The following is a 13960-nucleotide window of genomic DNA, read 5'->3' on the forward strand; positions in this document are numbered from 1 at the left end:
TTTCTCCAGTGAAAATAGGGACATCCTAAGGAAAAGTGGGACATTCTGGGATCAATTCAGAAACCGGGGCAGCTGCTCCAAATCAGGGGTGTCCCTGGAAAATAGGGGCACTTGGGAGGGTCTGCCATGGTACACCTGCATCAGCACAACCAGATACCTTCATCTGACACAAGTGCAATAAAACATGTCTCTCCCATGCTGTGCCACAGCAGAAACTGTAACTCCCCAGTGGTTTGACTTCACTCCAGACAAAGGCAACAATACAAAAATGTGTTTATTGGGAGATATTAACAGAAAAATGCTGCAAATTTTTCGTGAGGTTTTTTTTGTTTTTGTTTTAAAGAAACATCGCAGAACTGTGGAGAACTGAATTTAAGCTTGCAATATGGGAAAGTGAGAAAACTGAAATGGGCAGGTCCTTCTATCCATAGTTTCCTCCGGAGTAGATGCCCTTACAGATAATCGTATCCTGGAGGGAACAAACAGCAGCAGCCTAACTCTGACTTCTGGTAAACCCGCACAGGATGTACTGTTAAGTACGTTTATGTGTATCTGGGAATGGGATACAATTCTAATTTAAAAAGCCAGACTTCCCTGGGCGGCTTGGGGGTGGGGGACTAGCTGCTCCCTCTTCCTTGTGTTTCCGATTCGCTTGGCAAGCTGCAATCTCTTTCCCTTAATCCTACAGCTCCCCTACTAGGCAAAGCCCTATAAATAGCCTCCGAGCATACACCTCCCCCGCCAAACGGAGCCCAGCTGCCGCCGCCATGTTCTCGGGGCTTGGCTTTCCGAGTTCACTCGCGTCAAAACTTCCACCCTGCTGAGGTCACAGCTTCATTTGCATTCCGGAGGGGGGGAGAAAGAGCTTGGCCAATCGAGAGCGGGCGGGCTGGTGACGCCTCGCTTTCCAAGCGTATTAAGAGCCCTGCGCGCAGCCCGAGCCCGTCGAAGCTAACCAGCGGGCTGGGGAGAGCGGCGGACGCGAAGGGCGCCTCCACCAAAGACCATCGTTAAGCAGCAACAACAGCAGCAGCAGCAGCCGCGGCAACTTCCGCGTACGGCCGCGCAGGGAACGGACCGAGCCCAAGCTGCGCTGCCATAGCCTCTTGCCGACCCGCACGTTCTCTTAAAAACAGCCCGGAGCCTTAAGCGGACCGCCCCGACCTCGCCACTAAGCCAGCCATGAGCCAAATCCAGCGCTGGAATGGGAGCTGCGTTAGCAACTGCAGCCGGGCGGACATGGTGCCGGAGATCGCCGCCGCCGTGGGCTTCGTGTCCAGCCTCCTCCGCACCCGCGGCTGCGTTAGCGAGCAGCAGCTTCAGGTTTTCAGCGGGGCCCTGGAATCGGCGCTCACAGGTGAGAGGACGGAGCCCCCTCCGAAGGATAAGCAAGCGGGGATGTCTTTCTTTCTTGGTCTCATGGTGGGGTCAGTTTCCTGGGCCAGGTTACCTTTTCTCCGTCGCTGAACAAGTGAGGGACACCCACCGGTCTGCCGCGATCTCCTCTTGTCTTTCCTCCCCACCCCTGTTTTCTAGATGTCAGCATCTCTAGGAAAAGTCTTTGGTCACTTAGTTCAGGTTGTGTCTCTCTTCTCCCCACCCCACCTCCCAAAGCCAAACGCAAAACTTTTTTTTAAAAAAACATTCATCACCTATGAATGCGTAAAGATGCAGTGGTTGGCGAGAATTACCTCCGCTTCAGTGGGAGACTTTTTTGTTTGTAGCAAAGCATTCTCTAACTGGGTATATCATTGCTGTAATAAAAAATTCAGACTGGAAAGCATCAATACAATCTGTTGGCTGTGCTTTCTCCTTTCTCTCTTCCTCTCCCCCTCGTCACGTTAATGTTATGACATCAGACAAAAACTTATTTGAGCTACAAGGGTGTGGGTGAAGGAGAGCTCTTTGTTCTTGTCAAAGAGGAAACTTGATAGTGGCAGAAGCCACTAGGAAGTTTATTTTGTGCAGTCTTTGCTCCAAAGAACTGGGAGGATCAGAGAGGCATGCTACCGGTAGTTAATGGGTTCTGTGGAGGAGATCTGAACCCCTTTGCTGAGCTCCTGGGAACTACATGGTTTTGTCTGAAACAACTAGTGTCAATAGCTGCAGAGAATCTTGACTTATAGTTAAGTTTGTTCTACAGCTGCTTTGAAGTAGAGGCATAATTATTCTGCCACAAACTTAATAGCCATGGTGTTTGTGCTTTTTGGATAATTTACTCTCCCGAAGTGCAATCCCAGACACATTTACTCAGAAGTGTATCTCCACTGAGTTTAGTGGGACTAACACTCAGGAGCTGCCAGCAACTGAGTAGCCTCTATTGAGAAGGCTGTCTTAATCACTGCCCCTCCATTGTGTTACTGAATATATAATGCAATTGGGTTTTCCTAACAAATTATGGGATAGAGCTGTAAGTCAGCTTGGACTACAGAGGTGAGGATTGCCAGGGATGCATGCTAATGACATTGTCTGCCAAGGAGCTTTACGTGATTAGTGAAGTACTCTGGCTAATGCATCAGTTAAACCTCCTGGAATCTTCAGTGCTTGGCTTCTAGGTTCCTGGTACTCCTGACCAAAAAAAAAAAAAAAAGCTTCCTTACTGCCAAGCTTCAGAACTTGTCCACAACTATCCCTGTAACTCCCTTTTTATGTTCCTCATGGGAAATAATGGTTGAGTTGTCAATGGAACAAAAAAAGCCTATCTGAACTCAAAACGGCTTATTAGAACAAACCTTTTATGGTGCTAGGACTTGGTCTGTGTAAAAGGTTTGCCTTAATGAATTTTTGAACTTTGACCACTAGAAAAGAATGAGCATATGGTAGTTGAAGTCTGGATGATTGATTGATGTCAAAGTCTGGATCAAACCGAAGGCATAGGATGGGAGCCCAAGTAAAACAAGCTAGCAGCTGTACATTGCTTTGTGTAAAATGTCTCTTGTGTTTCAGCAACTATTCAGTGTGATCACTTACCATTCTTGGTGTTTCTTTTTGTGCCCTTGCAGAGCATTATAAACATCACTGGTTCCCTGAGAAACCCTTCAAAGGTTCTGGCTATCGCTGCATCCGTATCAACCATAAAATGGACCCTATCATCAACAAGGCAGCTAGCCAGATTGGACTCAACCTCCAGCAGCTATATCAGCTCCTGCCCAGTGAACTCACACTCTGGGTGGACCCTTATGAGGTATCCTACCGGATTGGTGAGGATGGATCCATCTGTGTTCTATATGAAGCACCTGCAGCACCTGTGAGCTCCTATGGGATGCTCACCTGCAAAAATCAGATGATGCTGGGGCGCACCAGCCCTTCCAAAAGCTACATGATGACAGTCTCCAGCTAAGCACTCCCCGTTGTCCTTACACTGCCAAGACATGGGCTACTGTATACCTCACCTGAGGATGTATTTTTTTAAAAAATGAAGAGCTATTTATATTTTTTTTAAAGAGAAAATCCAAAATCAAATAGTAGGCACCACTCTTCCGTGGAGTGGTGTTGAGGTGCCTTTTTAAAAGCTGTTGCAAGCTTGCGAGTCTATTAAAAAAAAAGCCAGTATCTACCTAATTGGTGTTGGATGACAATTCTGGAGGGTTGACCTACCTACCTGGGAAATGCAGGGTTGAAAACAAAAGGGGGTGGGGCAGGGCCGAGCACTTTTCAGCAGTGACTAACTATGGGGTAAGTGCTACAACAACTGTGAATCTAAAGGCCAGGATGGTAGTACTTAAGTCATGAATCCTACATGTTGAGATCGGGGTGACATGGCCTCATTCTAGCTGTGACAGTTTTCCTTCAAAGTCCATTCATTTTTATTAAACTGATATACAAGTTCTGCTTCACCACCAGCTTCACCCACTATCCCAATCTGAGCAATTCCTTCTGCTTTTTCATGGCTTAAAAGCATTTTACTAAAACACAGTCTCAATGATAGCCACTTTCTTTGCTCTATTGGGTGTTGAGTTTAAGTGCCAGCCCATCTTTTTGCACAAAATGTGATTTCTTTCTGCACCGCATCCTGTACCTCATGCTCATGCAAAATTCCAGTTGGCACCCAAATGTGTGGTTTCTAAAATCATAAGGAGATTTGCTTGGGGAGGAGAACCAGGATCTGTGCTGCATCACTGGTTGGTTACTCTAGCAGTCAACTCCCATAAAACAAAAAAGTGCAATGGCAATGGCCAGGCCAATGTGAACTAACCTACCTACTGGGAGATGGCCTTGATCAGGGTTTTATCTGTTCTGATGCCTTTATCTTGACCTTGTAAAATTACTGACTATGCTGCCAATAACTGCTGAGACGTGATTTCAAAACCAGGGCACTTAACTTTTTTTCTTTTTCTAAAGACCAACATCTTCAGAGCACAAGGTGTGCTTGGTTTTCTCTTACTTTGAAGGGATGACTGCTTTGCCATCCCCAGAGCTTTTCCTCCTCTGCCTTTTGTGAATTGAGTTCTCAAGACACTGTGCAATATATTTTCCTAAAATTTGGGCACTCTGGAGGAGGAGAGGCTTCTGAGGGAGAGTTTTCTGTTCTCGAAGCAGCTGTTAACTTTTCAAACCCTTTTCTCACACAACTCTTAAGATGTTTTGTGCTCGAGTGTCTGAATGTTTGAACAGGGAAATCTCAGCACCACAGTGGCATACCATTGAAGGGGTATGATGGCCTTTTTGTACAGAATAGTTTTTGGGTTTTTTTTAAGACCACCTTTCTAAAAAGCTGGAACCTGCCAGGAAGTTCTCCTGGGCAACCTCTATTGAGATGGACAGACGTTTAACAAGGGTGTCAACTACACATTTCCTGTTCACTTCAGTAGGGTTTGCATGGGGGAAACTTCTTTGCACCCCAAATTTTCTAGCTTGTAAAACTTGCAGGTGCATCAGCCCATCTGTGAAATCGTTAATTTCTTCAAGCTCAATACGTGAAGCTTCTAGTGTTTGAGCACCAGACCCTCCAGTCAATAAATACAAAGGTTGTAAAGCACTAAGGGTCCCCTATAAGCTTAAAAGATGTGCTGCCGCTCCGTTAGCATACTTGTGCAATATTTGGTAGCATGACAAGGGGAACACTTTCTGCACTGTAGCTTTCCCCCCCTCTGAGGAAAGATTCTGTTCAAAGTCTACCTGGGAGGTTTGTTCCTTATCTGGTGCATTGAAAACATGATACGAGTGGGAACTGTAACATGTCCAGGAAAAAATTAAAAAGTTTGTTTTGCTACACTCCCTGCCTCTACATGGAATTTCCCTAATGCCAGTACTTCTTTGGCTTGCCAGGTTGGCACGAGCAATGCAACTCTGTTTAAATGTATCTTAGTAGTTCCCCTTATTCCTTCTTTACCAACGAAGGGTGCTTGTTTCCCACCCCTCCCCAACATCTTTGAAGGATTGATTGGGGGAACAGAAAAGGTTACCAAATATCATGCTATTGTACCAGGCATGGAATCTAGTATTAAGATTTTTTGTTGTTGTTAGCATTAAGCCAACCAAATTTGGCCAAAATCTGTTTTGTAACGTGCATGTAAAAGCTGTGAATTGATGTATGCTCTTTGTTGCCTTCTGACTACAAGCCTGACACAAACTGTTGCAGTGCTGACTAGCTGTGATTTAGGAACAGCTTATGGGTGTGAGTGTGTGTGCCCTTTCCTTTCTTCTCAAAAATGTTTGCAAAACTTGAGCTGGACTGTTGAGCGGGACCTACTTTTCATAATTGGTGAAAATAATATAAAGTTTGTAAGCTATTTTGTGTTGGGGGGGGAGGAATGATTATTGTACAATAGTGTTTTTATATGCAAAATGTACAGATATATTGCAAAATGTACACTTTTGTTACTTTAATAAAAATGTAGCAATTTAAATACGTTGCTGGAAATTATCCGAGACACTGGCTCATTCTTTGCAATAAGGGGTCCAACCTATCTGGCTCTTAAATAAAGAGCATTGCAACAATGCTGTTCCTATTCAGAGAAGGCCCATTGTAGTCAACAGGCATGACCAGGCATTCCCAAACTTCGGCCCTCCAGATGTTTTGGACTACAATTCCCATCTTCCCCAACCACTGGTCCTGTTAGCTAGGGATCATGGGAGTTGTAGGCCAAAACATCTGGAGGGCCGCAGTTTGGGGATGCCTGATCTAGACCACTATTGTCTACTCTGACTGGCAACAGCTCTACAGGATCTGAGAACTGTTAGGAGATCCCTATTCCCCCTACCAGAACTACAAGTCGTTGTAGTGGTTTAAGTATCTTTCTCTCTTCAAAGGGAGCTCTGAAAATTGTAGCTCTGTGAGGGGAATAGGGGGGGGGGTCTCCTAACAACTCTCCACACTCTTAACAAATTACACTTCCCATGATTCTTTGGCAGAAGCCATGACTGTTTAAAGTGATATCATAGTGTGTTAAATGCATTATACCAGGCGTGCCCAAACTGCGGCCCTCCAGATGTTTTGGCCTACAACTCCCATGATCCCTAGCTAACAGGACCAGTGGTCGGGGAAGATGGGAATTGTAGTCCAAAACATCTGGAGGGCCGAAGTTTGGGGATGCCTGGGCATGACTAACTTGGGCTTGTTAGTTTCAATGGGCTAGGGTACGACTTAGTTGATTGATTGCAACACTATGTCTAGAATCTGATAATTTTGTGTTTGAAAAATAGCTTATTGGTGGTTAAGGTAATATTGTAGAAAAAGGCTGGGGATCTTGTGGCCCTTCAGATGATGATGGTGATGATAGACCTGACAATTTTCATCCGCTCCAGCAGGGATGTTGCAAGTGGTAGACCAACAATAGATTCCCCACCCCTGTTACAGAGCTGTCATAGTTTGCTGGTTACATCTCCCATTTCCCCCCTCTATCCTATGGGCCTCTGGTCAAGCTGTTTTTTTCAAGACTTTGTACCCATATCTCAAACAGTGCTTGGGAGCACCCGAAATGCATAGAAGCAGCCCTAACGGGGATTTATAGTTACTGTGTAAAATCCAGCATTCACTGGTGCCTTCAAGGCAAGGCCCCAGGAGGGGAAGTCCAGGGCTCTGCTTGGCCAATGGGCAGGACAGCTCACTCTCATCTCCCCACAGCAGGGCTAACCTGCCACATTTTGAAGCAAAGTAATAGACGTGGCTATCGAAAAAAGTGCTTCTGTGTCGCCTAACTGCCAGTGGATAGCATTTTAGGTGGATCATTTGTAGTAAGTACAAAGATGCAATAACGGGATTACTTTGAGTTAGTACACCTGAATTATACACCTCATTCCAAGTGTCCTAGAAACTCTAGGGCTGCTTGTGGGTGGTGTCGTCCGAATACCTTGTGCTTTGCGAGGGGAAGGGGCAGCAGGGATATGGGTAGCAGTTGAATGGGTTGCATTTAGCCAGCTGTGCTTGAGGGTATGCTGTGATGCCTCCCAGGATGGAAAGGTGGACTGCTTTTGCACTGCAGAGCCCTTCCAGGTACCAAGGGGACAAGTGATGCTGGCAACTGGCAATGGTGATGGTGATAAGGGAATAGCTCTGCAAGGTTGTGTGCCCAAATGCAGAACAGGTGCTGGTTCCTTCCCATAAATAATGATGGTGGTGGTGATGATAAATGAAATGCGCCAGTTGTCGCACTAGGCATGATCTCAAAATACAGTTGCTTTCCAAGTGATCTGACTTCCGCCTTGCAAGGACTGCCTGTATTGCTATCTGTCCCCAGTTTGCCAAGTCTTAAATGGTTTCACGGAGGTCTCTGGAGTTTGGTTCCACATCCCTTGGCCAAGCTACTATGATATCTACCTTTTTAATAATTTTTTAAAATTAATTTCCATTTTTTTTCACATGTTAAAACAACATAACTCGCAACACGTCAACCTCATTGCTTAAAAATACCATTATTTTTACAGTTCACTCCAAAAAAATCTTTCCACATATTATCTCTACATTTTAACTTTTACTGAGATTATTTTTTTAAAGCACAGTGCTCTAATGGAGTGGTTTGAGGGGACAGATTGGACTTCAAAACACAACAAAACAAAACAGTTGGGAGAAGCTGCATTTTCCTAATCAGTTGTCAAGGAAATGACAGGCAGGGATCTATGTTTAATGCCATCCTTCTCGACTCTGACTTCCTTGCCAAGGTTATGCAATTTCAGAGTAGGTAATTGGCAGAGAAAAGGCTGGGACATCATCCTCCAGAAATAGCAATTCCAGGAACACAGTATGAAATGGAAAGAATATTGGATGCCCATTCTAGTAGCATAAAAGAAAGCAAAGCCTTTGTCCCACTTTAATAAGGATCTTACTCTTTCAGGTCATATTTCTCTTGTGCATTAGATTCAACTGAGTGAGTTCTGGCACATTTCAGGGTGTTCTGAATTTGATCCAGAAGAGCAAAGGCAAGTTGGGCTTACCTCAGAATCTAATTGCACCCTTAAAGCAAAACTAATCTCAATCTCTGGACTTTGGATAATAAAACTGAACCAAAATAAAATTAACAGTGGCATCTGTCTTGGGACAACAGAGAACAGTGTGTGATTGTAAAATGGCAAATGCATTACAAGATTAAAGCAGGCACGAGCAGAATAATCTAAATGTGTGTATGTGTGCTTCAATATTTATACCTTTATTAAAATATGACCATACAGTATTGAAAATAAACATTTATCTAGATCTGCCATTACTATACAGTATTAGATATATACTTTCTAGCCTCTTGTAAAAGTCAATTTGATCACACCAATGATATCTTATAGTCCTTACAACATAACCAGTCTTCAGCCACTGGTGGATTTGGATTTTTTCATTTATATGCTAATTCTTTTCTTGCAGCCGCGAAGAAGGTTTGCTGTCTGGATCCCATATCAGTAATCTGTGTGATTCCTTTCAGATAGCACAATAAAAGTACCAAAGGATCTATTTAATGTGAATTTATCCAATCAGCAATATCCAATCAGTAGCCTTTGTACAATGCATTGGCACGGTCCTGAGATATTGTGCTAAGCCACTTTGCCTGGGAAAGTTTGTGCCAACTTACCTTTATTTTATAATGTACAAACATGCGAGTACTGTAAACAAAAATCACCTATTAACATGAGCAATCTGGCAGGATGCCTAGGGGGAGCCTGTTGTCCTCCTGTGTTGTTTGTCATCTCTTTCTGACTTGTTCAGTTCATTTTTGCCATGATTTGTTGTGGTACAAATAACACATTGCTTGGTGAACGTTTGGGGTTTTGATCCGCGTTGCTGTTTTATTATTAGGGTTGTATTTGCCCCTGGAAAATCAAGGCACATTGTACCATAAACTGGAGCTAATCTAGACTCTCACACAAACCATGTTGGCACAGTTCTGTTAGCGTCATGCATATTTGCAGCAATTCACCTCTTCAAAGGCGGCAGCGGCGGGGGGTGGGATGGGTGGGGAATCAAAGCTCTTTTTAATGCTCTCCACTACTACATATGCAGGCATTTGAAAGATCCTTGAGCTTGTAAGAGAGCTTTTAAAATAGTGGCTGATTACCAAGCAATCATGTAGATTCCAGAACTCTATTTAGAATGAGATGCACACCCTCCAATTGACCTAAGTGCCTGATATAAAAAGTATGTTTGGGAGAAGTTTCTCAGGTGATGGGATGATTCACCATCATTTACATTGAGTCACTGGCAATCAAGATGGTAAAAAAGATTGCAGCTGTATTATTATTATTGCTGTTGGTGCATGGTTAATTGCGTCTGCACAACAATCACCATGATACCAGGACTCTTTAATAAATCACTACATTTAATTCGCCAGTGGTTGTGTTTCAGCTGGCATAAGAGTCTTTATCTTTGGATGGAACTTTGAAACGCTGCATTTGTGAGCACTTTTAAGGATAATTGGTTGTTTTGCTATTGCTCTTCTAAGTGTACCCCAATGCAGTGCCCTGGGGATGTCAATGGTGCCCTCTCCGTGGAATGCCCTCCCATCAGATGTCAAGGAGATGAAGAACTACACAACCTTTAGAACACATCTGAAGGCAGCCCTATATCGGGAAGTTTTTAAGGTTTGACATTTTGCTATGTTTTTATATGTGCTGTAAGCCACCCAGAGTGGCAGGGGAAACCCAGCCAGATGGGCGAGGTGTTATTATTACCTTGGAAGTCGAACAGCTTAGTTCCTGAACGTTTTTGCTCCTAAATGTCGTAAACCCGAAAGTGTCTGTTCTGGTTTGCAAACGTTCTTTGGAACATGAATGTCCAACGGGGCTTCTGTGGCTTCCGATTGGCTGCAGGAGCTTCCTACAGCCAATGTGAAGCCACACTTTGGTTTTTGGAATGTTTGAATGTTTGACTGTTTTGGAAGTCAAACGGACTTCTGGAACGGATTCCGTTCGACTTCCAAGATATGACTGTATTATTATTATTATTATTATTATTATTATTATTATTATTATTATTATTTATTGAATTCAAAGCAGTGCTACTCAGTTTGATTTCCTTTTCCCTGCATTGCTGTGTACCTCCACTGGGATTCTCAGAACCTGTTCGGGTTAACCCATTGTGTACCGTATGAGCACAATCCAGAGCCACTGGTTCAGTGGGAGTTTTCCAGTAGACTTTAATGAGGTGTGGGTTGCATCCTGAATTTATCTCTCCACCCACAAACCTGAATCAATGGCTTAACCTGGAATCAATGGGAGTTGTCTCCCAGAGCTCCTCCCAGCAGCGAGGTAACCTACTTCCATGAAGCCTGGCAAACAGGCTTAGCAATTATGTTAAGCGCCAGCCCTCAATCTTTACTTACTACTCAGGATTCTCCTGGTCATCTTGATAGCCAGTCTCTTCCTCCACAAGGCCTTTATTCGTTGTGCAGTTTACCTCTTCCACCACATGTTGAAAGCCAAAGTATTCCATTCCCATCCTTTTTTCAGTGAAGGTGCTAGCGGAAGATGCTGGCTGCTCTTTTATGGCCAAGATGCAGCTTCAGTTTCCTGCTCCAGCAGACTTCCTGTGTGACCTGCAACAGTAGTTATCACACCATTGGTATCTCTGCCAGTGTCGCAGACTCCTTTCAGGTACGTTTATATGACCAGGCACTATGGTAGTTAATGTAGGTAATAAAATAATTACAGTGCTAAATGGGTCTGTGTCCCCAGTACCAAAAGGTCGCTAGTGGCAAGCATATGCCACAACCAACACCACTTCCCCGCCAGTGGGCTTTTAAATGAGAGCCAATATGGGGTAGTGGTTAGTTAGAATGTCAGCCTAGGCCTGAGGAAAACGAGAATTAAAATCTCTGTTAAGCCATGAAGCTCCTTGAGTAACCTTTGGCCATTGCCATCACTCATTGCAGACTGTACTGCCCTAGATGGGCCAATAATCTGACCTGGAATAAGGCAGATTCGTAAATTCAAATAATAGAAAGAGGGAGGCTGACCCACTCTTGTTGCTCTGAATTCCTTGGAGGAAGGACAGGATGTGCATGCAATAAATAAACGATTATTATTTATCTCTTTGAAAATGGGAAATAAAAATTATTAACAATGCCAACAAACAAGAAGAAAACATACCATCAGCAATTAACACGAGGGAAGTTTTGTTAAGTGCTTGAGCCTTGGAAAAACTCAGGCCCTGTAATGAGATTTGTACAAAACTAAAATAAAAAAGTTTTTAATGTGTATTGAAATATGAAAACGGATATTTAGGGTTATTTAAATTCTCAATTTTTTCTTCTTTTCTTTTTAAATTATCTCTTTTGCTAATTAGGTTTTTTTTTTAATTCCGTGATTAGGATTATTGCACATTTCCTCCTGTCAGGATTCGTTTTGAATGGCCTTAGAAGGAAAGCACCATAGTACAAATGAAATTGCTATGTGAAATGTGTGTCATGTGGTGGCTGTCATGTCATGTGGAGTATTTTAGGACAGTACTCAGATACAGGAGGTGTTTCAGGGTTGCATCATAAATATTTGTTTGTTTGTTTGTTAAACTTGCCTCCTACGCTTCTACCAATCGTTGCTCTAGACGGCACAGAGCAAGAATGCAAATGCAATGCAATAAAATAAAATGTACACAGGCATACACTGGAGTGGGTGAGGGGAAGCCACCCTTGTATTTTGGTTAACAGAGAATACACACAAGATATTGCATGTTCACCCAATGCATGAAGTCAAGTTGTGTACACCTGCTGCCCCTGACTTGTCTGTTGGTCACACACTCCACTATCCATGTGTTCGTTCTCAGCTCTCTGAAAGGCATGCACATACAGTTTTTCTGTGTGTGTGTGTGGGGACCCTGCTTAGACAAATACCCCCCTTCACATCTAGGAGTTCTATGTGTGCAAGACTCTTGCATGTGACCAATGGGGGACACTGACCTCACCAGCAAGAACGTGGGCTATTCTGTACAACTCTGCAAGCTCCTTACATGTTCTTTCAATGTGTGAGGGGTATTATGTGAAAGAAAAAGCCCATTGTAATGCAGGAATTCATGCCCAAATATATTTTAGTGGAGGCACAAAACAGTTTCCTGGGTGTATGCATATTAATATAGATATATGTCTGCAGTTCACAAGGGACTTCCCCTTTCTATCTGTGCAGCTCCAGACATGTAGATAAGGATAAGATATCTCTGTGTGTAGAATAAGTGTGGGTGAATATGTCAATTTTGGGTTATCCCAGTTTCTTGTTTTCCCAGTTTTAAGTTCACTTCTCCACATTTTCACATCAGTTTGTAAATGTCTTTTTTCAAATGTTCTCATGAAAATTCTTCAGCATTTTTGTGCATATTTCTCCTACTATATGTGTTTTTTAAAATGCATTTTCCCCTAATACGCACATTTTCACAAGAAATTTTACTTAATATACTGCATTTTTGCCTGTTACTTTCACTAATACATGCACACTTTAGTATATGTTTTTGTACACACTACTTGCTACACTGCAAAATTTGGAGAAGCGTGAATTTTTAAGGGTGGTTGGATTTTGGTTTGCATATTGTTTTGGAAACTTAAATAGTTAAGATCACCTTGAAAGTTTGCCTTTGAACTGACTGGGATTTCTCCTGCACCCCTAGTGTGAAGTGGCCCTTTCAACAACCCTCTACACAGTTTTAGATTATATAAGGTAGAAACAGGGCTTTTCCCCAACTCAGTTCCAGGACCTTGCAGGAGGGTGCCCTTGCCATTACAGGGGTATCTCGGTTTAAGTACACAATTGGTTCCGGAAGTCTGTACTTAACCTGAAGCGTACGTAACCTGAAGCGAACTTTCCCATTGAAAGTAATGGAAAGTGGATTAATCCGTTCCAGACGGGTCTGCGGAGTACTCAACCTGAAGCGTACTTAACCCGAAGTATGAGTGTAATTGGTTCTGGAAGTCCGTACTTAACCTGAAGCGTACTTAACCTGAAGCGAACTTTCCCACTGAAAGTAATGGAAAGTGGATTAATCCATTCCAGACGGGTCCGCGGAGTACTCAACCTGAAGCGTACTTAACCCGAAGTATGAGTGTAATTGGTTCTGGAAGTCCGTACTTAACCTGAAGCGTACTTAACCTGAAGCGAACTTTCCCACTGAAAGTAATGGAAAGTGGATTAATCCGTTCCAGACGGGTCCACGGAGTACTTAAACTGAAAGTACTCAAACCGAAGTGTACTTAAACCGAGGTATGACTGTATAAGATAACAAGGGAGGCGTTCATGGTGAGTTCTGGCACCTCTTTTTCTAGAAAAATAGCACTGGGTAGGAGCAAAAGAAAATAGCAAGAGCTGAGAACGAGGGTGGTTCTTGCTGACTTGCTTGCCCATCTTTCACAAAATTATACAGTTTTTGCTTGTGTGTCAGACAATCCTCCTGTGGGTTGGGAAGCTCCCTGTGTTTCCTCATAAATGGAGACAGATGCACAATGCACAGGCACCAAAAAAACCCCAGATGACTCAAGAAAGGGCTGGGAGTTATGTGGTGCGGAACTTATCTCAGCTGCCAAGCCTTTATTTTGCATGTTTGACAGTGGCACCAAGTTTC

At 43.4% G+C, this 13960-nt stretch overlaps 1 protein-coding gene across 1 annotated transcript; it reads left to right on the top strand.

Moving 5' to 3' along the window:
- Positions 1-934: 934 nt before the first annotated feature.
- BTG2 (BTG anti-proliferation factor 2) lies at positions 935-5866 on the top strand. The gene is made up of 2 exons (XM_035123711.2): positions 935-1357; positions 3003-5866. The coding sequence occupies exons 1-2, from the start codon at positions 1183-1185 to the stop codon at positions 3338-3340; spliced, it is 513 nt and encodes a 170-aa protein (XP_034979602.1). The 5' UTR covers positions 935-1182; the 3' UTR covers positions 3341-5866.
- Positions 5867-13960: the final 8094 nt, after the last annotated feature.

This window comes from Zootoca vivipara, chromosome 7 (assembly GCF_963506605.1).
Source record: "Zootoca vivipara chromosome 7, rZooViv1.1, whole genome shotgun sequence".
NCBI classification, from domain to species: domain Eukaryota; kingdom Metazoa; phylum Chordata; class Lepidosauria; order Squamata; family Lacertidae; genus Zootoca; species Zootoca vivipara.

Excerpts from the sequence above, each read along its gene's own strand:
- BTG2 (XM_035123711.2), top strand. The coding sequence starts at position 1,183 with ATGAGCCAAATCCAGCGCTGGAATGGGAGCTGCGTTAGCAACTGCAGC. Across the intron at positions 1,358-3,002 it reads CCTGGAATCGGCGCTCACAG|AGCATTATAAACATCACTGG; the intron begins GTGAGAGGACGG and ends GTGCCCTTGCAG.